The sequence below is a fragment of the Ilyonectria robusta genome, assembly GCF_021365365.1.
Source record: "Ilyonectria robusta strain PMI_751 chromosome Unknown BGZ61scaffold_9, whole genome shotgun sequence".
In the NCBI taxonomy this organism is placed as follows: domain Eukaryota; kingdom Fungi; phylum Ascomycota; class Sordariomycetes; order Hypocreales; family Nectriaceae; genus Ilyonectria; species Ilyonectria robusta.
Window position 1 is genome coordinate 773762 of NW_025764443.1, and position 27918 is coordinate 801679.

The 27918-nt window shown below is 55.2% G+C and overlaps 10 protein-coding genes across 10 annotated transcripts; 7 read left to right on the plus strand and 3 right to left on the minus strand.

Annotated features, from left to right (window-relative positions):
- The first annotated feature begins 785 nt into the window (after positions 1-785).
- On the plus strand, positions 786-2671 carry BGZ61DRAFT_419734 (delta-aminolevulinic acid dehydratase). The gene is made up of 2 exons (XM_046243463.1): positions 786-1410; positions 1487-2671. Exons 1-2 carry the CDS (start codon positions 1156-1158, stop codon positions 2393-2395), a joined length of 1164 nt encoding a protein of 387 aa, XP_046104762.1. The 5' UTR covers positions 786-1155; the 3' UTR covers positions 2396-2671.
- Positions 2672-5013: 2342 nt separating this feature from the next.
- BGZ61DRAFT_351975 (acyltransferase 3) lies at positions 5014-6583 on the plus strand (the record flags this gene model as incomplete). Its single annotated transcript, XM_046240385.1, has 2 exons — positions 5014-5752; positions 5814-6583. 2 exons carry the CDS (start codon positions 5014-5016, stop codon positions 6581-6583), a joined length of 1509 nt encoding a protein of 502 aa, XP_046104763.1.
- Positions 6410-9153, minus strand: BGZ61DRAFT_451227 (amidohydrolase family-domain-containing protein). Its single transcript, XM_046245805.1, has 3 exons — positions 8341-9153; positions 7793-8264; positions 6410-7729 (listed from the first exon to the last, which is right to left on the minus strand). The coding sequence occupies exons 1-3, from the start codon at positions 8857-8859 to the stop codon at positions 6888-6890; spliced, it is 1833 nt and encodes a 610-aa protein (XP_046104764.1). The 5' UTR covers positions 8860-9153; the 3' UTR covers positions 6410-6887.
- Positions 9154-9930: 777 nt separating this feature from the next.
- Positions 9931-10838, plus strand: BGZ61DRAFT_493729 (protein-tyrosine phosphatase-like protein; the record flags this gene model as incomplete). Its single annotated transcript, XM_046250686.1, has 2 exons — positions 9931-10435; positions 10510-10838. The coding sequence occupies 2 exons, from the start codon at positions 9931-9933 to the stop codon at positions 10836-10838; spliced, it is 834 nt and encodes a 277-aa protein (XP_046104765.1).
- A 909-nt stretch (positions 10839-11747) lies between these two features.
- Positions 11748-12133, plus strand: BGZ61DRAFT_477711 (uncharacterized protein; the record flags this gene model as incomplete). Its single annotated transcript, XM_046248935.1, has 2 exons — positions 11748-12005; positions 12068-12133. The coding sequence occupies 2 exons, from the start codon at positions 11748-11750 to the stop codon at positions 12131-12133; spliced, it is 324 nt and encodes a 107-aa protein (XP_046104766.1).
- A 427-nt stretch (positions 12134-12560) lies between these two features.
- BGZ61DRAFT_532219 (uncharacterized protein) lies at positions 12561-14553 on the minus strand (the record flags this gene model as incomplete). Its single annotated transcript, XM_046253837.1, has 2 exons — positions 12561-14395; positions 14445-14553. 2 exons carry the CDS (start codon positions 14551-14553, stop codon positions 12561-12563), a joined length of 1944 nt encoding a protein of 647 aa, XP_046104767.1.
- Positions 14554-16420: 1867 nt separating this feature from the next.
- BGZ61DRAFT_419747 (uncharacterized protein) lies at positions 16421-17674 on the plus strand (the record flags this gene model as incomplete). Its single annotated transcript, XM_046243464.1, has 3 exons — positions 16421-17195; positions 17261-17455; positions 17529-17674. Exons 1-3 carry the CDS (start codon positions 16763-16765, stop codon positions 17672-17674), a joined length of 774 nt encoding a protein of 257 aa, XP_046104768.1. The 5' UTR covers positions 16421-16762.
- A 3706-nt stretch (positions 17675-21380) lies between these two features.
- On the minus strand, positions 21381-22545 carry BGZ61DRAFT_517656 (uncharacterized protein; the record flags this gene model as incomplete). Its single annotated transcript, XM_046252338.1, has 2 exons — positions 22173-22545; positions 21381-21830 (listed from the first exon to the last, which is right to left on the minus strand). Exons 1-2 carry the CDS (start codon positions 22374-22376, stop codon positions 21381-21383), a joined length of 654 nt encoding a protein of 217 aa, XP_046104769.1. The 5' UTR covers positions 22377-22545.
- A 1889-nt stretch (positions 22546-24434) lies between these two features.
- Positions 24435-25010, plus strand: BGZ61DRAFT_477715 (uncharacterized protein; the record flags this gene model as incomplete). Its single annotated transcript, XM_046248936.1, has 2 exons — positions 24435-24504; positions 24598-25010. The coding sequence occupies 2 exons, from the start codon at positions 24435-24437 to the stop codon at positions 25008-25010; spliced, it is 483 nt and encodes a 160-aa protein (XP_046104770.1).
- Positions 25011-27248: 2238 nt separating this feature from the next.
- Positions 27249-27695, plus strand: BGZ61DRAFT_532221 (uncharacterized protein; the record flags this gene model as incomplete). The annotated part of the gene is made up of 1 exon (XM_046253838.1): positions 27249-27695. The coding sequence occupies one exon, from the start codon at positions 27249-27251 to the stop codon at positions 27693-27695; it is 447 nt and encodes a 148-aa protein (XP_046104771.1).
- Between the last annotated feature and the right edge of the window lie 223 nt (positions 27696-27918).

Here is a 27918-nt window from a genome sequence, read left to right on the forward strand (position 1 = left end):
ACTGCACGAAGATGAGAGATAAATGGCCCGGTTTCTGACTAAATCCTTGCATCTCCGGAAATCCTTGTGTTGGGTGGCAACGTAAGCACTTGATTGGGTTGGGACAAAGCATCACAACCTGGCCCTCTGAGCCGGGACTTTTCATGGCATATTGAATGAGACATGACTACATTTTATACATGCACCTGGAAATGAAGCAAATGAGACATGACGTGTGAATCTATCGACCTGTTAGCGTGTCAGCTAATGTTCACGGCAGCACATGTGGCCGAACCCCTCACCGGAAGGGCTCGAAGCCGTCCGGCGATCGGGAAGCCGGCCGGATAGACTGGACTGGCGATAGCTGGGAAAAGACAGGCCGACAGCGACCTGTAAAAAGCCGGCAGAGAAAAGCTGACGGACGCCCGAGAAACAGCGGGCTAGAGCGAGGACTAGAGGGCGACGGGCGGGCACACGACCACACCCAAATTGGCAAACCCGGGGCGGTGATTGGTCTACGAAAGGGGAGAGGAGAATTCTTCATGGTAACTAGGAGCGGAATGGCACCATGACCCCCCAATGGCCCGCGGAGGAAGATGAATCTGCGAGAGGCAATTTGTTCCGCATTCCGAGGTTGACCGAACTTTGTCCCGGTGGGCGGCCACTAACACCGGTACTGTACAGCGGCCACACTGCAGCGGCCACAGCGGGCCACAGCGGGCAGTACAGTACATGGGGCGCGCATGGGGCGCATGCAGGCGCTTCTGTGCCAGTGAGAACTCGTTCATTGGCAAATCGTCCGCTCACGGCTCCTGCGACCGGTACTGTCGCAGAAACCCAATCCATCCTTTCCTTTCCTTTCGTCATTCTTCTTTCTTCCGTCTTCCTCCTTTTCCTCTTCCTTTTTTCAAACTTCTCCTCGTCTTCTTCCCACTCATACTCCTCCCCCTCCCCCGCGTCTTGCTCTATCTCGTCTTTGCTTGGTGCTGCCCCCAGTCACCACCGCCTCGTCTAGTCCCGGCCGATTCCGCTTATCAAAAACCCCCCCTCCCCTCCGAATTTTTGGCCACCCTCGGCATCGTGTCATCGTTCGCCAGCCTCCTCTCGCCGTCCTCGTCTCTCAGCACTCAATCCAGTCCAATTCCTCTCAGCCAGCGTTCAATCAACACAGCGAACATGTCTTTCTCCAGCCTCGTCCAGGACATCAGTCTGCGCGACTCCAATGGCACCGCCCGTCGCCCGCAGGTCCCCGGCCCGCGCTCCACCGTCTCCACCCTCGACGACCGAACCTCGCACATCTCGCGAGCCATGTCCTACGCCAGCACTGCTGCCACCAGCGTGAGCATCTCCGGCGACATCTCCAGCCAGCTTCATGGCGGCTACTTTCACCCTCTCGCTCGCTCGTGGCAGGCCGAGCGCCAGCTCACCAAGGTACGTTCCGAAACCGCAGCCCCTCCGCCTTGAGACGCCGCACATCAAACAGACTCCTAACTTCCGCCTGTTCTAGTCCATGCTCATCTACCCACTCTTTATTACCGACGGCGACGACGACATGAACCTCATTCCGTCTCTCCCCGGCCAGCACCAGTTGAGCATCAGCCGATTGGTGTCCTTCCTCGAGCCCCTCGTCCACAAGGGCCTCAGATCCGTCATGCTCTTTGGTGTCCCCATGAAGCCCGGCTGCAAGGACGCTCTCGGCACCGCCGCCGACGATCCTGAGGGTCCTGTCATCCGCGCCATCCAGCTCATCCGCCGCCGATTCCCCCAGCTGTTCATCTGCGCCGACGTCTGCCTCTGCGAGTACACTTCCCACGGCCACTGCGGTATCCTCCGCGACGACGGCAGCCTGAACAACCAGCTGTCCGTGGACCGCATCTCCGATGTTGCCCTCGCCTATGCCAAGGCCGGTGCCCACTGCGTTGCTCCCTCAGACATGAACGACGGCCGCATTCGCGGGATCAAGCTGAAGCTGATTGAGGACGGCATTGCCCACCGAACCGTCCTCATGTCATACTCGGCCAAATTCTCTGGCTGTCTGTACGGTCCCTTCCGTGATGCCGCTGGCTCCGCCCCTTCGTTTGGTGACCGCAAGTGCTATCAGCTGCCACCTGGTGGCCGCGGTCTGGCCCGACGAGCCATCGTTCGTGATATCAACGAAGGTGCCGATATCATCATGGTGAAGCCCGCCAGCCAGTACCTCGACATTATCAGTGACGCCAAGGACCTCGGCAAGGACTTGCCTGTTGCTGCGTACCAGGTCAGTGGCGAGTTTGCCATGATCCACGCTGGTGCCAAGGCTGGTGTTTTCGACCTCAAGGCCATGGCCTTTGAGTCGACTGAGGGTATCCTCCGTGCGGGCGCGACCATTGTGGTCAGCTACTTTACCCCCCAGTTCCTTGACTGGCTGGAGAACTGAGCAATGAGTATCATGATGTCAGGAGTTTGCAATATGGGCGTTGGCGGTGTTTCTTTTTTCATTCTTTTTTTTCAAAGGAGCCGGAGCTGGGATCATGTCCGGGATGGGATATACGCATAATGGGTCATTCGTTTTCTTCTGCTGAGCAGCCTCTTACGAGAGGGATTTGTAAAATACAAAACACTTGGTTGGTTCTACTTTGGTAGATGGTTGCGCGTACGAAATGTTTGTATGCGCCGATAGAACGCAGGACACAATACAAAACTTACTATCAAAGGATTTTGGCGATGATGACTCTTTTGCATGTAACCAGTGGCGTCATTGCATCACTCAGCGGCTCTGACGGGATTCCTCATGGTAGGGCGGGCCGTGTTGGTGGTTCGAGAGTGAGTTGGGAGGGGCATGAAACTCCATACGGAATGCATAGATTCCAGAAGAGGCATTGACGGATGTTTAGGATATAGTGTGCAGTGAGGCTCTCGCGAGTATATTAACCGCCACGGTCGCTACCGCGAGTGAGGTATACATACGCAGGGGAATCGTCCCTGGGTTGGAACCAGTTTCAGGACAGTCCGCGTATGGCGGGTGGGGCCGAGGCATGGGATTTGACGGGGGAAATAGGGACGAAAAACAAACAAGAACGGGAGATGGCCACGGTGGGCGGGGTTGTAAATCATTGAATACTGCTCCGCACGTAAGAGAGATGCTTTAAGTGAGACGAAGCATGGAATCTCTTGAACTTGGCAGTGATGCTCGTGCCCCGTGGTTCTGTGCTCCGGCCGGTGGAATTGCGTGGCCGCCCCCTGAGCAGCCACGCCGGATCTGGTTGAATTTCTGTGTCGTTCCCGGTCCTCTATGTGGAGAGAGAGTGCGCGATGAACCGTCTTCTTCAGCACGCGACTAGGATGGTCAGCGAAGAACTTTGGTGGGTTGGGCTCCGCGCATCTGTTATCAAACTCTCCTACCCCTGGACAGCATAAAGGTGGATGGCGGATGGTGTGGAGGGGTGGTAAAAGGCCGCTATTGAACGCTATTGCGCGGCATGCCAATAGTACGATGCCCTCCTTAGCTTAGCCTCTTGTGATCTTACGGCATTTGCCTTCAGCTGCGAGTTGGAGAGTGCTGGCTGGTTGGCTGGTTGGCTGGCTGAAGCTGACCAGTGCGACGAACGCCGCGGTTCTTGGCGCGGAAGCCGGCATCTGGGTTTATATAGGTACCAGTCTGCAGTCTCAGTCTGAGTCTTCAATTATCGATTGACTTCTTAACGGGCTGGCTCTGTGGCTGGCATCGACTAGGATGGGAGAGTGAAACAGGAAGCCCGGCAATTGCTTCATAGTGGCATGGCCGCTGCGAGTGGGAGCGAGACCAGCTCTGTACTACATACACAATTCCTACATAGTATGCTGCTCTGGACGACACCTGGAAAAACACCATCCAGACCCTACAACTGAATACGTACGTGGAAATTGTACCGCGCCGAATGGTGGTGGCGGCCCTCCTGTCAGATCGCGCTGGCTGAGACCGCATCCCTTGATTTGATTTGATTCCATTGCTCCGAAGCCGATAAGGATAACCGTGCAGATTACACACACACACACACACACACACCCTGGGCGAAAAGGGGGATTTGTTCCTTGTAAGCTGTGCCTGGCGGGTTGGTTGGTGGGCTGGCAAACCCACTTGCAAGGTTGGTTAGTGGTTTGTTGGCTGGGGAGGATGCCTCGGAGGGCTGAAGCAGGGGGAGAGTTCTGTTTGGTTTGTCTTCTGAAATGATGCTCTACGCCACCAGGTCTTCTGTCCGGTTGGTGGTTGCGTTTGCAGAATGCCGGTTCTGTATTTTGTGTCTCAGCCGTCTCCCTCTTGACGCCACCCAACCAAGACGCCGCTGCAGACTGCTCTCCATACGGCGGCTCTCCGGTTGAAAACCACAACATGATTTGCTCCTTTGTAATACATCAGTAACGAATGATTACACTCTGATTCTATACTCACACTACGGATGCGTAAACAGAACTCACACCCCAATATCTGTCCTCCTTTGGAATTGTGTCTGACAATCACCCCCCCAGGCCCAGCATGTCGAACTAGGACGCATCGGAATGCTGAATTAAGCTACGCCTGCGGCTACGAGGCCGGCGCCAGGGGTAGCCAGTTCTAGCCCAGGGCAGAGGTGGGCCGGCTGAGCGAGTTCCTGGATTGTGGATAACATCTCGAGACCGGATGGTGCGCTCCCTGGCTGCAATGTGGAGAGACCCATGATGAGCGGGAGCTGTCTTGGACCATTCCGGAATAGAGTGTGATGACACTGATATTGATCTAATTATCCTGGCCAGTGCAATAGTGTTGGACCACTCCGCCCTGCTGGCCCGGATACTTTATTCTTTCGGCTCCCCTCCTTTCCGCGTCTTCCCTGCTCCTCCTCCCGGGGCTCGCTCAATCGTCCGTCGCGGCCATCTTGACGACATTGGCGTTTCCGAAATGCCATAGAGGGAGCATTCACTTTTGCTAGATTCTCCTTCTCCTTCTCTACGCTCCTTTACGCCCTCGATCAAGACTCACGTTCTTTCCTGCGCATCCGCCGTCTTCCCGAATACCTCGTCCGCATCGCCGCTTCGACAATGGCCGTCACGCACAACTCTCTCTCCCGCGAGGGGAGGGGGGGCCTTCTCGACATCTCCTCCGACAACTCCGACAGCAGCAATGCCCTGTTAGCACCAGTGGACTACATCCGGCGCGTCCACTGGCGATCTCTCGTGATCCGTCTCGGCTGGTTCCTCGTTCCCAGCTTTCTCCAGGGCCGCCACTTGTCCGACCAGGCCCGGCCCGCCAAACTAGGTCCCACGGCCTATCTCGACGGCATGCGAGGCATCGCTTCGCTGTGTGTCTTTTTCTGCCACTTTGGATACCAGAGTTATTCACTCATGCACGGCTGGGGCGGTGAAGGCGCCAACTTCAACATCATGCGGCTGCCCTTCTTGCGTCTCATCTATGCCGGATCGCCCGCCGTTAGCATCTTTTTCATCATCTCCGGCTACGCCCTCTCCTACAGACCCATGAAACACATCCGGAACCGCAACTTTAAAGAATTCGCTAGCGGTCTGAGTTCCATGGCCTTTCGCCGCGGCATCCGTCTTTACCTCCCCATCGTCGCCTCCACGGCAATGTGTGTCGTCCTCGTCCGGATGGGCGTGTACGAGTGGACCCGGCCCATCACATTAGATCACACGTATTTGCGAAACATTATAGAAAACCATGCCAACATTTTCCCCTCTGCTTATGAGCAGTGGAGGAAGTGGGCCGTTATGATCCTCGACGGCTTTGACCTCTTTAGCTGGCAAGGATTCGACGGATACCGATGTAAGTTGCCAAGTGACGATTGCATATTCCTCCATCATTTCATGCTGACCGAACTCGACAGATTACGATCTTCATTTATGGACCATCCCCACCGAATTCCGCTGCTCGTTCTACCTGTTTGCCGTCATGATCACGACAGCTCGCCTGCAGACCAAGTTTCGATTCCTCACCGTCGCCGTCGTCATGTACTTCACCTACACACGCAGCAGATGGGACTTTTTGCTGTTCCTCTTTGGCATGGTCCTCGTCGAGTGGGACCACATTCGCGGAGCCCATACTTCTCATTCTTCGAGCCCTACCTTACCGCTCGGAGAAAAGGAAGCCGACAAGTCTGCCTCAACGCCCAAGGCAATCTTCTGGCAGGTACTGGCCATCTTTGGCTTATACCTTATGAGCCACCCTGACATTGCCGACACGACCACCCCGGGCTTTGCCTATCTTTCGTCTCTGATCCCTGAGTGGTGGAATGCCGAGCGGTTTCGGTATATGCATGGCATTGGTGCGGCCTTCTTTATTACCGCCGTGGGCTATTTGCCACGGTGGCAGCAATTCTTCAACTACCCTGTTTGCCAGTACTTGGGCAAGATATCATACGCTCTGTATCTCATGCATGGGCCCGTTACAAAGGCAGTTGGCTACCACTGGCAGAAGATGGCTTGGGACATAACGGGCGTTGAGGGCGACGCGTACCACGTCGGCTTCGTTCTGGGCGCCTGTTTTTGCATCCCGACTATTGTCTGGTGTGCCGATATCTTCTGGCGGGCTGTGGATATTCCCACAGTGCAGTTTGCCAAGTGGTATGAGAACCAGCTCATTGTCAAGGCCGACTAGAACCTTGATTGTGCCCAGACTCTTCTGTTTTGTTTGCATGGGTGGCATGGATTAATGATTTCCAGGAATTAGGTGTTAGAACGTGATAGGCCGAGTATTGTTTTATAGAGGGTACTGGAGTTATAATTGGCGAGGGGAACGACTGGACCTATACTCGGGGGTTTCATGATAAGTTTATCCCAGCTGCATCTCATTATCGAATCAGCAAGAAATACCACATTATTCAACACATCCGGTCGCTTTACCGTTGAAAAATTTACCTATATTTCCAAAACTCCTACCCTCCTTCAAGCAAGCTACTCTATCACTCTGGTCGGACATAAACCCTTCTTCCCCCCACCCAGGTCTCCTTGACTGTCAGAGTCCGCAGGTCCTCCACGCCGTAGGAATCAACTGGCTGATCCAAAACTACCCAATCAGCCAGGGCGCCTGTGCGGATGACACCAGCACGGTCTTCGAGGAACGCCCCGTAGGCCGGTGACCGGGTGAACCCCCACAGAGCCTGGTCTTGGCTCAGCGCCTCCTCGGTGTACCAGCCGTCCGGCCCGCCGTCGGCTCCACGACCGGTCGCTGGGCTGCGGCGGGCCACGGCGGCGTAGATGCCCTGGAAGGGGTTGGGCGGCTCGACGGGGAAGTCGGAGCCAAGAATGGGATGGGCGGGCAGCAGGGAGCGCATACGGTAGGCGGAGTTGGCGAGGCGGTCCGGACCGAGGCGATCGAGAGCATACTTCATGTCCGATGTAGCATGGGTGGGCTGGATGGAGGGTAAGATACCGAGGGTGTGGATACGGCGCTGGTCGTGCGGGTGGATGATCTGGGCGTGTTCGATCCGGAAGCGGTAGCGAGCCTGGCATGCAGCGAGGGGATGAGCCTGGCTGTCGTCGTCTTGGTGATGACCGTCTTGGTAGAGCTTTGCCGCAGCGGCCTCGTCAGGGCATTGCTGCGAAAGGGCAGCCTCCAGGGCGTCGACGGCGTTGCGGTTCGCCAGGTCGCCGATGGCGTGGATGTTAACCTGATAGCCGTCGGCGGCCCAGCTCTTGGAGACGTCGGTGAGAGCTGAGGCGTTGATCAGGAGAGAACCTGAGGTCCAGGGGTGGTCGGCGTAAGGCTCGAGCATGGCGCTGCCCCAACTCCCTAAGGCGCCGTCTGAATCCGTCAAGTTAGCATTTACAGTACTGAAGGCAAAATCAAGGGGTCGATGAGACGAACCAGCAAATAGCTTGACGCTCTTGACGGCGAAACGGTCATCGTCACGATCAAACTTGACGGCCACATCGGGGCAGTACGTGTTGCGCTGCGGACACTCGAGCATGGCGTACACACGGAGCGTCCAGTCGTCCTTGTTGGCCAACTCCGAGAACAGCGTCAAGGTCTCGGGCGTAGCACCGGCGTCGTGCATGCCAACGAGGCCGACTTCGTTGAGCTTGCGCATGGCCGACTTGACATGCTGGGCCTTGACGTCCGGGCCGGGCTTGGGCCACAGGTTGATGACGAGGTCCATGGCGTTGTCGCAGAAGACGCCCATTCCGGGCTCGCGGATGATCTCGCCGCCGGGGATGACATCTGGGAGGTCGGCGGGGAGGAGATCGAGAACGGCTTGAGAGACCCAGGTGCAGTGGACATCGATACGGTCCAGCATCATGTACAGGCCGCGGAGGCTTTCGTCGTCCTCGATGTCGGCCTTGGGTTGGAGACGGAGTCAGCCTGAGGAGCCATGCAATGGGAAACATCCAATGGAGAAATAACTTATGACTTACCGCGGTTGGCATCCGGCCGAAGAAGGTCTGATCCCAACCAACACCGCGAACCCAGTTATCCTTGGATCCGGCACCGGGGTTCGCAGCGAGGTAGTCCCTCGTGCGGGATCGCACCTCGTCGAGCGTTTCCGAGCCAAAAAGGTCAACCGAGTGAAGAAACTCGCCATACTGCAACAAATGGCCATGGCCGTCCCAGAGTCCCGGAATGACGTAGCCATCCAGGGCCTCGGCGTTGCGTGGTGCATCGGCATCAAGAGCAGCATCGCCGGCTTCGGCCTGGTTTTCGGCGGTGGACCAGACGGCCGCAAAGGTGCCGTCGACAACGGAGAAGCATTGGGCCGCGGGCTGCTCGTTGTCGTGAGTTCTAACACCCTTGTAGCAGTACGTGACGGCGTCATCATGATTCCCGCTGGACGAACCGAGTAGAGGCTGCTGCTGGAGGCGGTACGCAACGGCCAAGACGACGACAACAATCGGGAGGGTTAGGCCCCATTTCAATACGAGGGCGACAGCGCTCATTTTGGGGGTTTCAGGGGAGCTGCCTCCCGCGGGAAAAGTAACCGAGGAGTCGGAGACAGGCAAAAAGAAGGCAAAGGCACCGAATTGTTTATTTTTGAGGAATCATGATACAGAGTTGAGTCAAAGGAGCTCTAGGGTTGGTGTAGGTGTAGGTAGGTATCTTATCGATAAAGGATCATGGCTGTTGTGTGCATTTTCTCGCGGGGTATTTTCTTATCAGTGGAATGGTCTGGGGAAGGCTTTGTGCTCCTTGCTCCATCATCTACTGGTATGGATGAATTGTGATTGCGAATGTGGACGGATCAAGATGTAAGGCGTAGTTAGACTATGTATTTGCTAAAATACCATGTTCCTAAAAACTCCCGAATTTCGTCTTGGTTCCATTCTCATGACCGTTCATCTCAACAAGGCGGCCGTCGTCCCATGGTGACCGCCATGAATACTCTGGAGTGATAGCAGTGTTGGCAACGAGCAAATCCGCATGCCATCCCGTCTCAATCCACGCCGCCGATGACGGCTCCGTCAGCGTCGAACAGCGAATAGTCCACGAGAGTTGCAACCTGTAGCTCCACCTCGGGTCAACTCTCGTCCGTATTCCAACCGCTGCGATGCGCCGGGAACGAAGAGAAATGCATATTTGGCTTCACAACACGTACTTTAGTTAGGTAGGTACGCCCTTTTCTCGACCTCCGGAGCTGGTCTTCGGCGACGCCGTTTCAACCGTGTCTTGCATCTGAATGGGTCACTGCCATGTGGCATCCCGCCCGCCCAAACCCTAAACACAAACACCATCATCGCGGTTTGTTACTATGACCCCATTCGTTGGCTTGGGCCCAAGTACAGTAATGTGAAATTATCCTCTTCACGCCCTTACTGCGATTGTTTGTCTTGTTTGCTATTGTGAATTGGTTTGATTCTACTGTGCAAACGACCAGGGTCACCACCTTTCAAGTATTTAAATCTTACAACTGCTGGTGTCTTTAACCAAGTGGCCTCATACCAGCACACCACAGAATCCAGCAACATCAGACCAAAACTTCACACAATTTCCCAAGCTGGCACAGAGTCACCATGACTCTTTCCGTCAGCGAGTTCGAGGCGCTCTCCGCCATCCACGTCCGCGAGCCCATTCCCACCAACCTCCTCACTCGCGCCCTTGCCTCTCCACCCTTCATCCCCTCGCGCACCCTCATCAACATCCGTGATCTCGGGGACGTCCCCGGCAGCGCCCTTCCCAAGGGTCGCTTCTACCGCTCCGGCACACTCGACGATGCCGGAGCCGACCCAGAGGCAACCGCCTGGCTCGCCGCACATGTCAAGCGCATCTTCGACCTGCGCAAAGGCTCAGAGCGCACCCGCAACCCTAGCCCCGTCGTGCCGGGTGTCGAGAACGTTTGGCATGAGCAAGATGGCGAGTATACGCAGCCTTCACTAGAGGAGTTTGCAGTCGGAGAGGGGGACGCTGCTTGGAAGCGCCAGTACTTGATCGTGACGCGGGTGTACAAGCCCACCATTCGTTCCGTGCTGGAGCATGTACGAGATCGGCCAACTGAGCCTTTTCTATTTCATTGCACCGGTAAGTTAAGTAGCCTGACACCTGTCCAAATTCCAGAGCATCTGCTGATTAAATCTTGCCTTGGCTATTTTTAGCTGGCCGAGACCGAACCGGCGTCGTCGCCGGCCTTCTGCAGAGTCTCGCCGGCACAGCGACCGACCAAGTCATCTTTGACTACATGCTATCACGCATCGGTATCGAGATTGCTCGAGAGAAGCTCACTGCCTTCGCCGTGGCCAGTGTGGGCATCACAGACCCAGAGACACCTGGTTTTTGGAACCTCACCAACCTAAAGCCGTCGTACTGGATGGCGTTCCTAGAGGGGCTGCAGGAAGAGTATGGCGGCTGGGATGGTTATGTCACCAAAGGCCTGGGGTTCTCCGAGGAGGACTTGGAGACTATCAAGAAGAACCTGCGAGAGTAGGGGATAGTTGGCACCGCTTCACCTAGGGCGATAAGTGATCGATGATGATACTACGTGTGGCATAGGCCATGTTTTACGAGATACCCACTGAAAATTGGCAATGACGGCATGAGCTGCTTCCATCTACAATCATTGGGAGAGTTCTGGAATTGCTACGCTGTTGTAAATTATGGGTCAGATTAAGATATTTTAACAGTCGTTAAGTTAATTCAAGTTACATCCCTTGCCAGGCAACCTTGCCAGAACTCTATCGAACTGCACAGAGATGATGCGCGAACCACAGCCACTTCAGCACCGTCATAGCAACGGCAACCGATCTCGATAGCGCGTTCACACCCGAACTTGGCAACACATCGCCCGTGACGTCGCAACCCTGCCAGCTGTGTTCCCGATTTATCCAACATCATCGCAACCCCCAAGTCTCTTCCCCATGACATCACCCCCCACGACGCCGGCCCTGCAAGGGGTCTGCCCGGGCCCACTTTCTCCGCCAATCCACGGCCCGTGTTCTCCACCCCGGTGACGTTATCCACCCTCCCTCATATCCAAACGGGTTTCTTGGTGTTGCTTCGAGGCAGGTTTTTGGGTGTTTCAAGAGGGCTGGCACTCTCATGATCGACAGCGCAGGGAACCGCGAACCATAGGGCTTGCGTTATGGCATCATTGCGACGGGGACGGCGTCATGGATGATGAACTTGTTGGCTACTCCGTAACATACGGTCCTGCTTGTCTTGTGTTTGCCAAGATACCAAAACTCCCAGATCTAAACCGACGTGTATATATACTCGAGTTCATCCGCAAGACTGTTACAAATCCCAAGCCATCATCAGCATTCACAACCACAATCACCAACAAGTCAAGCATCCAAACTCCTCCAACTTTTAACAATCCACCCTCACCAACTCCAACATGCCTCTCACACGCACCCACGGCCAGACTACCGCCCCCCGCCGCCACTCCATCTTCAGTCGGCGCCGCGCTGCTCCCCGTCGCCAAAAGGTTGTGACAACTACCACCACCACCAGAGAACGCAGTCACGGTCTCTTTGGCAAGCGTGAGAAGGTCCATACCGTTCATCACCAACACCGCAAGCCCACCATGAAGGACAAGGTCAGCGGCGCTCTGCTCAAGCTCAAGGGCAGCCTCACCCACCGCCCCGCCGTCAAGGTACGTGGCCATAAAGCCATTTCCTATACCCGAAATCATTTCAGGCACTGACCTATCAATAGGCTGCTGGCACCCGCCGTATGCATGGCACTGACGGACGTGGTTCCCGACGCGTCCACCGCGTGTAAACCATGAATAATCAAAACATGACACTACCTGAGGGGAAAGAGAAATGATGGAAGGGATGATAGAGATACCCCAAGAATACGAAGCCGGCCTGTTAAATTAACTGTACTATTATGTCGATACCATTGCTAGACGTGGGCAATGAAACGATTTTTTATCTCCATAAAGCAGAATTGTTTTTTATTCCTTGCATCGCCAGCGACCACTATCTATTATACTCATGCAACCCGTTCCAAAGGTCCGAAACTGCAAGTCGGACCTGCCGATTGTTTTACAACCCACAAATTCAGTTCCCTGCTTTGGCTCTCTTCCAAGCTGTCACAATGCTCACTTGACCTTCTCTGCCTCCTAATCCCCAACTCGCCTATTCTCAGTGCCATTTTCATAACTCTCCCTAGCGAGGCAGGCACAGAATTTCGCCGTCGTCGCCTAATGTAGCTCATCTACATCGTCTTCAATACCCGCTGGGCGATATGGTGGTGCGAGGCGTATCTCTCCACAAATTTTGCGCGCGTTGTCAAGGGGGTGAAGGGTTCGCGAAAACTGCATCATTGACGATGATGACAACGGCCGGCTGTGGCCTCTGCGGACCGATGGGCTGGCCAGGTCTTGAATGTTAGATGCGGACAATCGATTGGAAATCAACCGATTTTTGTCGTGCTGGACTAGAGGTGGCGTAACGGAAACAAAACTGGTTGCTAGTTCGTCCATTTCATCTGAATTAGCTCCCGAAATATTAAGATGGGTATACTTTCGGAACGCCATCTCCAGATCCTCCAGAGCCTCCTTGCTGGGAGAAGGATGTTTCTTTACCCTATTACTCCCCCCTGCATCAATATTCGGTGTCATCTCGGCCACGTCGTGGCGGGTTCGTGTAACAGGATTCACAAGCCTTCCCTCGCTTGCTTTCATGGCAATCAGCTCCAACGGTTGAGCTCTCATGAGCTCCTCTCGCCCAAGCCCGAGTTGGACCCCACACAGCATTGAATTGACCTGCAAGAGCGTCGATCTTGAGTGATTCATCGTAGGACTGTCGTCAAGACTAGCCGACGAGACTCTCTCAACTCGAATCCGAGGGGTTGATGATCCAACTGGCGGGGTAATCAAGATCCTATCCTCGATGTCGTTGTCGAATCCTTTCTCGGAATCAAAGGGATTGCGCGGTAGCGGTGGAATTATATCGCTGTCGTTGTCAGACTCCTTTTTTAGTCGGCTCTCAAACGTCGTCGGTGTACGCGCCCTTCCACACTCGGCAAAAGGATCGTCCAAGGATTTTCCACTCCGAAGCGACTTGCCATCATCTGCGACTGGTTTTCGAGCAACTTGGCCACCAACGATCCGTTGCACTTTCTTCTTGTTGAGATTGTCACCTTCATTGAGGCGGATCTCAATGGTGCTGATTGGGGACATGGCTGCAGGAGAAGGAAAGGCCGAGTTGAGAAGGCCATCCCCTAGCTCGTTGCTAACTTGCGCTTCTCCTCTGTCTCGACCTCTTGGGTTCTCGAAGGAACTTTTTGAGTGCAGACGATCCCATGCATGAGAGACTTTGGCAAACATCCTTGAAGAGACCATGCGTGTGAGTTTGGATGCCGATGAGTTTCCCATCTGGGGAGTTGAAGGCTTCAGAGCATTAGTGGCGGCCAGCATAGCATGGAGTTTCTGGTTGATGTCTTCAGGATCGGTTGACGTATCAGCGGGAGCCAGTCGGTCAGCGCCCACCGCTCTTCGATACCTGACATTCCCATCCACATCGCCGAGCGGAACAGAGGTAGATGCCTTCAAATTAGTCGTCGGATGGGACTTGAGAGGGTCAAGAGACAGAGTTTTGGACTGGGGGAGGGGCCGTTGCAAGCCAGTCTCCTTTCGTCTCTGGTTCGAGTCTGCTCGCGATCGAGTACTGGGAGTTTGTCTCAATACCCTTGCTGAACTCTTTGGCGAATGCTTCTCTACTCGTGCAGTCCGAATTCGGGCATCGGGGGACAACGCAGGTCTTTCTAGTCGAGGTGAAAGTCTTCGTGGAGAAATTATCGGCTGAGTTTTGGGGTTTGCAGCGCTCTTAGGCGATTTCGTTGGCAGTGGTGGTTTATCTTGGCCCGATACCCGTTTCGAGGTACGGGGTGTCTCATGCCCTTGAAGAGTTGCAGTAGTATCATCCAAAAGACGGCTGGCCATCTCTTCAATGCTGCTCGTGTGGCGGCCGGTCTTCCTTCGGGGTGGTCGTCGTGGTGTCTCGTTGGAAATGGAGACGGAGACAGCGAGAGGCTCTGTGCATGTCAGTATGGTGTCTTTGAGGAGATTTAGGGCTGGTATGACCTTGTTTCTTAGTTTGGATAGATTCCACCAAATGCTTTTGACGGCGACGGGAGCCCAGAGACCTAAGCAAGCTCCTCTTCTTCCCATAGGTGACGGTTGTCGACGCCATTGCCGGCGCCGAGGTGATTGTAAAACGAGTGACAGAGAAAGAGTGACGGGAAATGAGTGGGAAAAAACGAGCGGACAGTTAGAAGAAAGTAGTTGGGGGGAGATTGACTGTGATGAGAAAAAGGGTCCTCAAGGTGTTCCTATTGTGGGTGCACAGTGAATCAGATGGTGAGCAAATCCTGAGGCGAGGAAAGACGCAAGTCACAACCGACCCCCAGGGTCGTATAGGTGACTTAAAACGAGAGGAAAGAGCTTCTTGGTTTGAAGACTCATCAGTGAGGTTCCAGCTCCCAGAGGAAGCAGAAATAAGGGTGCGTGGACGGGCTTTGACGTAGTTGGGGGAGAGGGCAGAGGGAGAGAGGAAAGAGAGTGAGGCAAAGGCGCAAGGGTAAAGTGCGGAGTGACGCAGGGGAATGACAGACTCACAATTAAGTGACGATGAATCTGAGCAAGTTTTCAAGGCGGCAGCGTATTGGCCTGCGATCTCGGAGGGAGTGGCCGCTGTTGACAGGTGACTGCAGGAAGGAGCAGACTGTCAACCTCAGGATTGACTGACGCTGGCTGGCTCAAGCTCCGAAGCGCTCCGATGTGCGGAAGGCCCTTGAGGATTTGTGACGACTCTCCGGTTTCCCCAAATAACGGGTCTCGTGCAGGACCTAATTCTCGGTATGACAGTAGCCTGGAAGGATTGTGTTGTTCTCGAAGCAAAATCCAAGGACACTAGACCGATCGCGAATTCCAAAGCCAGGTGTAGATGACCACAGCAAATAAATGCCTCTGGCCTCTGGAATCGGGATATGATAGCGAGCTGCTAAAGTCCAAGGGAAGAGGAGCAATTCATGGCTGATCGCCCAGAATACCTTACTTATCAGGAGAATGTTGCGTGAAGCACACGCTTCTGTCGTCCTACCTGAGATCCTGCCTCTGTCCAGTGCTGTGGCAACTGTCTATCGTTGTGCATCTGCGCAAGTATTTGACTGGGAAGTGCCGTTGCTTGTCGCACCGCTGGCCATGTTTTAGATCCGGCTACTTCTCTTGGAGTCTCGGTTGGCTGTCTCTCGTGTCGCATGCACTCAGCCAAGCCGTGAAGCCTTCGGCAGCTGTCCACCGAATTAAAACTTCTCGTCGAGGATGTTATTGAGGTTTCAGACAAAGAACATTGATTGGAGTGCCTCGGATGGTTCCGATGTTCGACATGGGAGTCTACGGCTGCATTTCGCTTTCACAATGACGCCGATCTCCGAACGTGGTCCACGGAAGGCTACATGTGATTCAATGTCATCTTAGTTCTTGGCGTTCTTCATCCCACCTCATTTTAGCATGCTGGATTTATTGCCCACTCCACGCCACTCCATCTGTCTGAGCTGACAATAGAGCAGGGGCCGGTAGAGTATTGGAGGGTCGGGAGACGAGCGAAGCTCCCGAGACTCCCAGAGCTCAACATCGACCCTGGGTGCCGTGGAGCGTGTCGTATTTACGTCTTTGTGGAATATTGCGTGGGAGCGTAGGATTTTGCGTGAACAGCCCGACTCGAGGCAACGACTGCAAACACTCGCACATTCCCGATGGCATTGTCTGATGATTTCCCCAGTCCCTGGGAGTAAACATCTCGAGGATAAAGCGGTCCAGCATCAAGGAAGCCCGGTTTAAGTCAATGTCTTATTTTGTTGTGCCACATTACTCAAAAGGCACCACTTTCGAATTCGTGCATCGTGAGAAGATGTTCACGGGTCTTTGGATGTACGTCGTTGCTCTCGGAGGCACGTGATGCTGCAGCCGGAGGGTATCGGAAGACATGTGTGGCGCAGCATGTTCAAGCCCCGGAAGTCGGACCATCTGTGGCGCTTTTTTTTACATCATGATCTCTCCAAAATTTCCCCAACGTGAGGTCATCGCGCAGGGAGGGATTTCTCAGACGACAGGGAAACGATTGCGTTGCTGAAATTGTATCGGTATCGCGATTCTCCAGTTGTTCCTCTCCGCTGCCAATTGTCGTCCACGACTCCCCGGGGCTGACACGATATCCGAGAGCTCCGGTAACCACATCGCCTCCCTCCGATCTCCGAAACCCGCTCCGAACTCCCAGAAATCGCGAGGCGGTTCATTCCAGACCGACCACGTTTCCGAGAACACCCTGTGAACAGATCGGCTTTTCTGCGAGCGTACAGGCGTAATTCAAACTCCCAAGGACACCAGTCCCGTCGAAAGCCATGTTGCGGCAATCCGTTCGGGGCGTGCGACTTCCTCTGAAGGCGTTCAGCCAGCCGATCGAGCAGGGGGCATGGAACGGTGCCTGGAAGAGGCTCTTCACTTCCCAGACCAAAAGTCGAGTGTCTTCTGAGCTGTGGCGGTGGAAGATAGCCCCGTGGCAGGGCCTATTAGCGAAGCTACGACCAAAAACCTTTACAACGCCCGGTTCGCTCCAGGGTGTATTGAGGCGCGGGTTCCGATTTTCAGCGCGGCGCAAGACGGACAAGGGACCTGCCGTTAAGGAAGGCGTAGAAGCAACGGGATTGAAGGCTCGGCTCAAGAAGCTCATCAAGGAGTATGGCTGGGTCACCCTGGGCGTCTATATCGGTCTGACGATTTTGGATTTCCCCTTCTGCTTCTTGTTCGTTAGGGCTGTCGGGACGGAGGCGATCGGTGAGATGACCCAAACATTGTCGGTGAGGTCTCATGGTGGCTAACACGTGTGGCATCGATTTTAGGCAAGGTTGAGCACTCCATTACGTCCTCCGTTAAGGAGATGATCCCTGAGTCCGTCAAGGAGGCCTGGCATACAGTCTGGCAGTCCTTCAAGAAAGCCGAGACTAAGGCGCTTGGCGATGGCGATATCAGTGATCGTATGGAGATGGCCACCTGGGGCGTCGAGAAGGCTGAAGAGCAGAGCAAAAATGCAGCCAGTATGTTAACTCCTGTTGACGGGCTTATATGGAATCCCAGCCAGCGTTTCTTAAACTGACAACTCCTTTACAGGTCTCGCAACTCAGCTGGCGTTCGCATACGCCATCCACAAGAGTTTCATTTTCCTTCGTGTTCCTCTGACTGCCTGGCTTACACCCCGAGTTGCCAGATACCTCCAATCGTGGGGCTGGAAGATCGGAAAGAAGAAGTCGCCCTAAATAAAAGGCTGATATTGAGATGGTCGACAGCTTGTTGACCAGAGGCTGAGAACATTCCGCTCCATCCCCGACATACATCCAACCAGCCTCACCCTCAGAACTCATTCCCGCCAAACCCTGTTGTAACAGTATTAGATATGTATCAACGTTTCAAGACGCATAGACTTAGTCTTCGTGTAATTTTTTTTTGATAGAATAAATGCCCGAGTAATGATCAAATAGTTCCGTCTGGCAAAGTGTATAGCTTGACATAAGCGCCTAGGTGACAGTAAATTCCAGTGCATCCATTACCATGCTGAGTGTTAGGAACCACCAGGTTACTACCCCTGTTGTTAAAGCTAAGTGTGTCTTTCCACGTCGTCCATGGTCTGCCAAGGGAACCCGAGGTTACGTGCTCTGCTGTCTTTTGACGGTCTCACAATCCAGTGCAATGTTCTCGATTCTTTGATAGTTACCTCCGCAGCAAGCTCAACACACATACACAACCTATGATTCACTTTCCCCGCCCGATTTCCTTTTGTGACGGTCTTTCATTCCCAAATCCTACAGAGTAAATAAATTAGAAACAGGTCGAGGGTAGGGCAAATGCACCGCCCCACCACACACGCCTTCACAAGAACAAAAAGAGACAGTCAACCAACACCCGTCTCCGTCACGATTCAATGGGAACACCTGACCAACGGATATCCTTCGGCGATTTCCATTGTTGGAATCTGCCGCGCGGCCAAGTTTTTCAGCTCCTCAAGTGGATTGTGAAGGTTGAATACGCCGCAGGTGAAGCACAGGTGTGGGAAGTCTGATGCGGGGCAGGACGCATGATGACCGGCAAAATCGTTCCGTTGCTTTGGCGGATTCACAGATAACATCCAACGGTCTGTTGGTGCGGGACGGAGAGACCGAGACCCTGGAAATCCAAGTACCGAACTTTCAATAACTTTCAGCTCCGGAAGAGGGGAAACCGGGGGAGATATGGATCATCGAATACACCCCGTTTCACTCAGAGACACGGGAAAACGTTTTCGCAGACAAAGTCAAAACCGCTGGAACGTTGAATTCTGTAAAGTGGTCCTCTATATACTTCTCCATAACTCAAGGCAACCATGGCCGGGGTCGGAGTCAATACCTGATTATAGGGTATTTGAAGAAGATCTGTTGGTTAACCTGCCTGCCACGCCGGGATCCCATGTGCAATGCACTAGGATAACCCTTCCGGGGTATCGCGTTGAAGCTTCGATAATTGGTTGGAACTTGCTCTCACCGTTGGATCTCTATCCAAGGTCGTATCCCGCTTTAAGTTCATTCGCGCTGCTGTCTTGTTTCAACTAGTCATGCTGCGGACCGGGTCTGTCTCTTCCGTCCTGACACGTAGATACTTTTCCAACAGCCCAGGGACCTTGTTGGCAGTTTGTTGGTTGGTCGAGTTTGCCGTTCGGCAAAATGACCCAATATGGTGATGTACAGGACCAGATTTGACTTTGCATGGACATCGTCATGAGTCGAGCTGTTGGTTCAGTGTTTTATTTCGTCTTTAGCCGATACACCAACCTCCCGACCAATCGATTCCCCTCATGACATTGGGTTTCTGGCACAATGACTCCATTGTCCATATTTTTCTTGGCGGGGCGTTTAAACTTTCTGATTATTTATTAGTTGGCTATTGGAAGATGTCGTCAGTGCCCCCACCCGGCACACATGGAAAGGTTAAGGGATCCAAGAGCCAGGAATATGGCTTCACGGTTCGGCTAGGCCGTGTGGACCGTCCCTTTCGCAGAATTCTAGAAGCCGAAGAGAACCCGTACAGTCATCCTCCCATTGCCGGCCGGGCTGAGAGCAGTTCAAACCTAACCGTCAAGATGAACCGGCATGGCACAGATGACGGTGAGCATGTCATCCCTGGTTTTCTGTTGGTTGATAAATGTCGCAGTCTAGCGCGGGAAAGGGTACGACACCTTGCCTGGGTGACGTGTATTGGAGTTTCGATGGCTCAAGTACACACTGATACTGAAATAAGCGAGCATAGACGTTCCCCCCTGATGCCCATCGCGGGCATGGAAGCGATGCAAACTTTTGACCCAAGACCTCGTTTCTGTTGTGTTTCGCTCTCGGCTTGAAGTGAAGTGGTAGATTTCCTACTCAGAAACCACGGACGCTCGGAGCCGTACATGTCCCCGAGAGATTACGCACCTGAACCCTATACCGAGGCCTAAGAGAACCCTATTCCGCATCTTTTTAGACCCAACAGCTCCCCAATAGTTCGCCGACGGACTGGGGAGGTGGAACAGCGAGGCCCAACTCAAAGGTTGACGGTGGGAGAGGCGTGCAGATAACCCACCCCTTTTCCATGGCGCCAACTGTACTACGTAGTGGTTCGTGAACGACGCTTGCAGAGCGGTTGACATCGTGTTGGGGTTCAGCTGGATGATCTACGCGACTTTAGCTCAGGTCTTGGCAACACGACTAACGGTCTAAACTTGATGATATGTCTCCGAGAGATGACACCAGCCAAGGCCCGGCCGTTCCAACCTTCCCATCACCCGGGTCAGTGCCATACCGGTAACCGGCAACCAGAAGCCCCAGGCTCGATTAAGGCAGGCTTGAACTATGCTAGTGATTTCAAAATCAGGCACGGTTTGTGTTCCGCGATGAACTACGACTGGATTTTTTTTCTCCTATCTTGGCTCCATGTTCCGCGCCTCGTCACCCACATTACTCACTCTCATGATGGGTGTGTAGATTCGGAACATCGGGACTTGCTGAGGTAAATTAGTTCCGAGCATGCTCGGAACAATATTTCCTGAATAGGAAAGAGGACACAGACCAACTCCGAAAGATAGGCAGCTAATCGGGCCTGCCTGTCACGATGGTTCTCAAGCGGCTTCAGTCTTAGTACATGAAACAAATCCTGGGAAACATGGAGACGTCGCATCCGTAATTAGAACGGAAAGAGGGCAAGAAGCAGGCAAGATGGACGAATGACTTTGCGTAAATTCGTAATCGAGATCGGAGGAGATGCCATTTACGGAGGTTGGCGCAGGGCTTTGGCCTTACCAAGAAATGCGTCATCTGGGCGGCGAACCACCAAATACGGGGAAGGGAACCACTCACGGACGTGCAAGACGTGCAAGGACGTGTACGTACGGAATACGGCAAGGTTGGAATCAACTCATGAAGGTTGCGAGTCAGATAATCAGATATGAGCCGTGCTGATGTTAAAAAGATGAGTCGCAAGGTTGTAGCGCTCCGGGGGGGTAAGCGAGTCCAGTGAAGGGATCTACCTTGTTCCAGGGCGAAAAGTCTAAATCCTTCCCTCATTTCAGACTCGATAATCGTTTGTCTCTTTGGACGAGCTGAGAGGGATGCGCCGTAGGTGACGTCGTAATGAGCACACGAGGGAAGGAATCCATGAAACCCATGGTTTTGCAAGTTTACGAAGGAAGGAAGCTGACGGCAAACCTGGAATAGGTGCATCCTGTTGGAAGTGGGTTTGGAGTGAGTTTGGTGTTTTCCCCAGACTGGTCAACCTGACACAGTGACACGTCCACAAAATTATCATTTTTATTTTTTGGCCTGGACGGCCCGACTAGGCGAACTTTGAACCGCTCCATGCCCACAGCCCTCATCGGAGCGCGGGGCGGTGTCTTACTTCTGGAGAGATTACGGCAAATAATGGTGCTTATGCGTTACGCGCGATGAAGCCCTTGACTTATCAAATCTGGGAGTGGTGATGCGTCGTCGCCGCCTTGCAGGTGGGAGCATGGGTGAGGGCTCTCCCGACGGGAATAACGGGTTTATCTGCCGAATTGATTTGTGACGGATGATCAATGACGAAAAGTGACGGAGGGCCCATCGTAAATCTCGCCTTTTGGGGATGGATTACTGAACTTGCAAGGGCTCTCATCAGGATGTCAGTCAAGTGGGTGCCAGGGTTATGATTGCGGCACACAATGACTCGGACTTGTTTATGCGGTTCCGCGACCGACGGGTGGCAACGACGTAACAGTATCCGTACGGGTAGGTAAGGTACGGAGTACGGAGGACGGAGGACGTAGTCACTTGTATTAGTTGGTACGGACGGAGTACGGAGTAGGCGGGAGGAGGGATGATGAGGGAGGGATGAGAGAAGAGGGGATGTGCTATCAGGGATGCTGCCGATGTACTACGTAGTGCAAGCCAAGAGAAGCGGAACGGGTTCAGCGAGTTGAACCAGTTGAACCAGTTGAACGAGTCGATCTCGCCCGCGATTCCGCGATCGCTTGACAGCTCTACAATGGGCTTGTTGACCGATGGACAGCGGCCGACACGCCGCCTGTGGTGACGATTCGCGGGTGACGATGCCCTGTAATGGGCTGGATGTCAGAGTGTCAGAGTGTCAGGATGCGGGCTGGCGGCATCTAGCTGGCCGAAGCAGGCTTGGCGGTTGGTAGAGGAGTGGGCGGGTGGGATTAGAGTTTGGGTGAAGCAGCGGTGGACAGCCCGTTTGGTGCGTCGTGGAAATTACAGAGGCGGCCGTCAGGCGGGTGACCATGTGGAAGCCAAGCCAAGCAGTAGCCAAGCAGCAGCTAAGCAGCAGCCAAGGGGGCAGTTTCCACGAGGCACGAGCACAAGCACCAGCACCAGCACCAGTAGCAATATCAGTATAGTAACAGGATGTAGTAATTATTAGCACCGCCAGCATCAGCACCACCAGCACCACCACCAGCATAACGCACAAGCACAGCCCACACGAGCGCCATTCCGTATAGCGAGGCGAAGCGAAGTGAAGCACACAAGACAAGTGACGGGAAGGATTGGCTGCATCTCCGTCGTCCCGCTGTCCCGCTGTCCCGCACTTCGTACCGCTGCACTGAGTGATGCATCTGCTGTGCTGCACCGCCGTTGCAAGATGCTACCCGGACGGCGGACTGCGGACGGCTGTGCACCGCGGTCTGGACTACGGACTACCTACCTAGCTATCAGCTGTGCCCTCTTAATTGAACATGTCACCAGCCGTGCGCGCGATTGCGACGCAGCGCTCGTCCGTCCGCGAAGGATTCGGACGAACAAAACCCATGCTCCGAGGGCAGGAGGGTAGCATGGACGGAGGCCGCCCCATAATTCCGGGGCCAGTGACTCCCCTTCCGTCTTCCGGGCCCCGGCCACCGGCAATGGAGCGGCGGGTTCAGTGCGCACGGCCAAACAGACTCCCCCACATCCGAACCCCGTTGCCCAATCCCGTCCAGCCAAATCTGGGCGACCAGGAAGCCGACGCATGGCGATCTGCAGTAGCCCCGGGATGGACGTGGATAGCTGGCGAGCCCTTACGGAGATGGGGGGGCGCAAGTCGGAGTTGCGCCCGGCCATAACTCGGTCAGAGCGCGAGGAACGGTCTGGCATGGCCTGGCACGTCCTGGCACGTCCTGGCACGTCCTGGCATGGGGGATCGGAATGGAGCGAGCCGAACGACGGGCGATGGAGGGGGCTTGGCGCTGACGTTGGAAGGACGGGGGAAGTAGTGGGAAGGGTGTGTGCCATCGAAAGGGCCAGGATGATCGGATGTAGGGGACCACGTCGGGAGGACGGGGGTGGACCGCGTGGGAAACGGGTCAAACGGGGGCCAAAAGCAAACAACGGGATGATTAATATTCATTAGGCTTTTTTTACTATTTTTCTTTTTGTTCTTTTTCTTCTTCTGCCCCTCTGCTGCTGTTGATGAATGGGGCCGGATGTATTCCGGAAGACGCTCAGGGTCCAGTGGAGGTGGTAAAAGGGGGCCGCGGGTCCCTTTGGTCCCATTAGTCGTTGCTAAGGGTCTCCACGGGCGAGGAGGCTCTGGAAGCGCGGCTAATGACTTTAGATGCCTCATGGAAGGAATTCTTGGGCCAGACGGGGCTAGTTTTGGAGGGGCCTGGGGGGGCATGGGGGCCTGGCTGACTCGAGGATGGATGGGGACAGACTGCGTGGCAAGCATGGTCGATGATTCGAGTGCGTACGATAGGACACTGTCGGTGGGGACGGACAGAGGTGGGACCGTCAAAGTGGACGCCGAATGCTGGCCTGCTGGGAGGGCGAGAACCGGTGGAGGATGAGCATTTTAGACTTTGTGACGAAACATGTTGGCTCGTCTCGGCGATCTAGGTGCTCTAATTAGGTGCTCAAGGTCGGCCGTCTAGGTCAATAATGCGAGCACAATAATAAGATGGCAATAACAAACCCGGGCAGATTTGACTTTTGTGTGTCCTGCGGCCATGGGTCGCTATCGTCATCCGTCATCCGTCCCCCAGCAGCATTGTTGGTGGAATCCATGGCCCGCAGCCCTGCAGGCGGCACGAAAGGGTTGCATACGCATGCCGTGACAGGTTCATCATCCTGCACCTGCGTGCATCACGCACCCTGCCTGACGTGATTTCCCAGTCGGATCCGAGTGTGGGCGCGCAAGGGAGATGTACCCGCAGCGCGGCAAGATTCGGGGATACCCCTTCACAGGTTGCAACCCGCACGGTTGGCCAGTTATACGTTGCTCAACACGACGACAAACACGAAGTTGTCGTATTGGTGCAGCTGAGCCTCCCCGTCCCAGTCGAGAGGCGCACCCCGGTGAGGGACCCCAGAGAGACAGACCCCAGAGACAGAGAGACAGGGCCAACGGAGGACGGCGACTTCAGGGGACCCAGACGAGAAACGAGAAAGTGTAAAAGAGAGTCCACGGAGAGGCCAGAACCACCCGACCGCCGGAGGACGCCGTTTGCTGTGTCCACAAGTCCACAAGTCCACAACGCACAATATGGCCGACTGGCCGTGTGAACCAAGTCAGGGCCCCATAGCGAGTCAACGGAATGTCTCCTGCCGCCATCGTACGTAACATTGGAGCGAAGCAGAGACGCTGGACCCGAGGACGAGTGTAAGAGAGATGCGCGCGAGACCAGCGCTAGCCTACGTGTGCCCAGGACCAGGTCAAGCCAACCCCGCCCATTGGCATTGCCCACTGTCATTCAGGGCCAGCGCCAAATGTAATGCGACTACCGCGGCGGCATTGATTGATTCATGGGATGGGCCACAAAGGATGAGGCGCCCTATGCTAGGACGAGACGACTATGCCAGATGGAGGACCGCCCCAAACGAAGCCAACGCAAACCAAGTTGCCCAAAGGAGACGAGGGCCTAGAGCAAGGCGCCAGAAACAGAGAAAGCCCCAAAAAGGGAGCAGCCCCAGATGGTACCAAAGTCTGTCGCACCTCCCCCGAGGCGCACCTGGCTGTTGGTTGGTGACGGCTGTGCTGTCGTCGTGGCTTCTGGTGAGGGCGGCTGCTGCGGCGGCGTTGGCGTTCCCTTGTCCCTATTCCCACGGTCTCCGTACGTAGGTCGTACTACGTACTACGTAGTATGGCTGCGCTGCTTCGCTGGCTGCACTCCATACTCCCCCCTCTCCACCTTTTCTCCAAATCTCGCCCTAGGCCGCCGCCATCGCCCACAATCCGCCCCGCGGGGGGGCTTGCTTCTTTGGGATATCAGAACGAAAAAAAGCTTCCACGGGCGTCGTGGTGGCATGCCTCAACCTGACTAGCCTCGCTACTTCAAGCTTGGCTCTGTGGGCGCCATCTGTAGTGTTGCTACGTCGAGTGTAGCATTGTGATGATGCCCTATGGCCCCCCCGATGGGCTCCTCTTGCCGGTGTCCGTCCCTCTGGTTTGCCCTTGGGGCCTGGCGGTGGCTTACCTGCCCATGTTTCCGTGACGATATCATATCACACAAGCACACACAAGTACACACACACACACACACACACACGCACTCACACGACTGTCTCTCGGGCTCACACACACCGAACCAGAGACACCACTGTCCGGCCCGGGCCCCAGGCAGCTGTGACGGGGCGGGAATCGACGCCGCCACAGATGTGACGGGTTGGCCTCGACCACTGCCGTCTCGTCTTTTCAAACAATGCCGTGCTCCGTACCGCGCAGCAATGGCCCAGCAGAGCGCAGCGAGTCCACGCCTTTACACTCCCCCCAAGCCGCCCGAGTTCGCCGCCTCAAACGCAGCCAGTTACGCCACCGGCCAAGGCACGCGGGCTCTTGCACATCCTTCCTGACCTGACTCCTCCAAAACCCAGGCCTCGCTGGGCGTGGGTGGTACAAGGTGTAGGCCTAGGCGCAGGCGTCGGTCGGCGAAGGCGTAGGTGTGCGCTTGGCTGGTGATCCCCACGCAAATAGACTTTGGCATCGTCGCTCTGCTGGCCCCCCCCCCCTCCCTCTCTCATCGCGCGCCTACAGAGGGAACTATGGGACGAGTAGGCATAATTGCCCTGCACTACATGACTTTTGACGACTCTTCCCACCAAAAAGCCAGAGACCCAGAGGGGGCAAACACCCACCCCCCCCGGACGAAAACCCAGCCATGTCTAAGGTACTCCGTACTCGAGACCTTGACTCTTCTCGCACTCATTCTCGTTCGCCGCCTCCCACGCCCTACGCACCCCTCGAACTCTGCTTCGCACCCCCTCCCCATCTGCCCTCTGTTGCCCCAGCTTTACCTGTTTTCCCCTTTGGCTTTCCTGCCTGGACTGCCCGTCCCGGCGGCCACGGCGGCCACGGCGGCAGCCTTGTTCAGGAGAGGGAGGGCAGAAAAGTGGGAGAGTGACAAAGTTGTATTGTCCCGGCACTACGACACGACGGTTGCGAAGCTTGTCGGGCTTGGGCCGAGACCCAGTTCCGCGATGCTGGTTCTCCCTCCCCGTTTCCAGTTTTCCAGTTGCGAGAGAGTTCCTGGGTATAAAGCCGTTGGGTCCGAACTTCTGGGACCCTGGCCATCTCATCCATCACCATCTGTCTCGTCTCGTCTTCACCCCCTTGGACTCGCTGTACGACTCGTTCGTTCCTACACAAACACAACACAGTCGCACAAGACTCGCTGACGTATTTGGATACCCTTTGAAACAACACCCGTACATCCACATCCACATACTACTCTCTGTACGATTCTGTTTTGGCCGCCACCCGCCGCGCCTATCCATTCCCCCATTTATTCACCACATCCTTGTTCAACGACCCCCAGTCGCATCACACAACATCCCGGCCAGCTCGTCTGCCCCAGATCACAATCCCCATCGAGAACAGAAAAATCCGCCTGGACCCAGGATCCCAAGTCCAAGCCCCCCCCTCCCCTCGCAAGCCCCAACCCAAGCAAGCCCACCCACGCAACAAACCTCGTTCGCTCGCTCGCTCTCTCACACACGCACACACACAGGCTCACCACGCACACACGCGTGTCGGTGTAAGACATCGGCCAACTTAAATCCCGGGAACCAGCCATAGCCATCCCAATTATCCCCGTACCCCGATCCACTCGAGTGCCAGATCTCAGAGCAGGGCCACCGCACCGAACAGGGCTTCACACATCAAAGTCGCCCACCCCCCTCCCCATCCCATCTCCCCATCTCGCCATCTCCTAGACTCCTCATCTCCCCACTTCCCTCGCTGCTCGCGCTTTCCAGCCAGCTCCTAGCCTGGAATCTCTGATACATGCGCGAGTCGCCCGCCGCGCCAACATCCCCGTCTCCCTCGTCGCCTCGAGCGTATATTAGACATACAAGTACTACCATGTTGTCCATCACTCCCCAGGACCTCCAGCCCCAGCCCTACTACTATCTCCCCTTCCGCTCCGTGTCGCTGTCGCACCGGCAGCCACAGCCTGAGATTCCCTTCTTCACCTTTACGAGCATGGGAAGCCCGCCCTTCGACACAATGACCGCCGCCGCCGCCGCGGCTGCTGCTGCTGCCGCCTCAGCCAGATCCGCGCAGGACGCCAGTGTCGCCCAGGCGCTCGAAATTGCGCGCGAGAGCCCCGACGGCTCGTCCGACCCAACCATCAGCAAGATCCTCGAAGGCGCGCTGGCCCAGATCTGGGGCAAAGTCCAGGCCCAGCCCAACTCGTATGTCATGACGCGCGACGAGTTTGCCGTTTTCAACTTCTTCCAACACCGGTTCACCGGTGATAAGACGGCGGTGAGCGCCCGGAAACGATACTGGGACAACGCCCGAGCTTGATCGCCCGCCAGGATCATCATCCCGTCCGCCACCCCTTCCCAAATTCCGGGCTTTTCCCCTCATAGACATCTACTCCGATCCGAACCATACCTTATAACGACAGGCCCAGGCGCCCAGGCCAGCCAGCAGCCCAGCACAAACAAACGACGACAAACGACGCCGCCGTCCCATATCCGACACTTTTTATTACTGCGCCATGACAATCTACACCACACCACACGAC

What these genes read in the sequence shown, in the direction of transcription:
- BGZ61DRAFT_419734 (XM_046243463.1), top strand. Translation starts at nt 1,156, where the DNA reads ATGTCTTTCTCCAGCCTCGTCCAGGACATCAGTCTGCGCGACTCCAAT. An exon ending in CCGAGCGCCAGCTCACCAAG is followed by an intron (nt 1,411 to 1,486) that starts GTACGTTCCGAA and finishes CGCCTGTTCTAG; the next exon opens with TCCATGCTCATCTACCCACT.
- BGZ61DRAFT_451227 (XM_046245805.1), bottom strand. Translation starts at nt 8,859, where the DNA reads ATGAGCGCTGTCGCCCTCGTATTGAAATGGGGCCTAACCCTCCCGATT. An exon ending in TCGGCCGGATGCCAACCGCG is followed by an intron (nt 8,265 to 8,340) that starts GTAAGTCATAAG and finishes CTCCAACCCAAG; the next exon opens with GCCGACATCGAGGACGACGA. An exon ending in GAGCGTCAAGCTATTTGCTG is followed by an intron (nt 7,730 to 7,792) that starts GTTCGTCTCATC and finishes TGACGGATTCAG; the next exon opens with ACGGCGCCTTAGGGAGTTGG.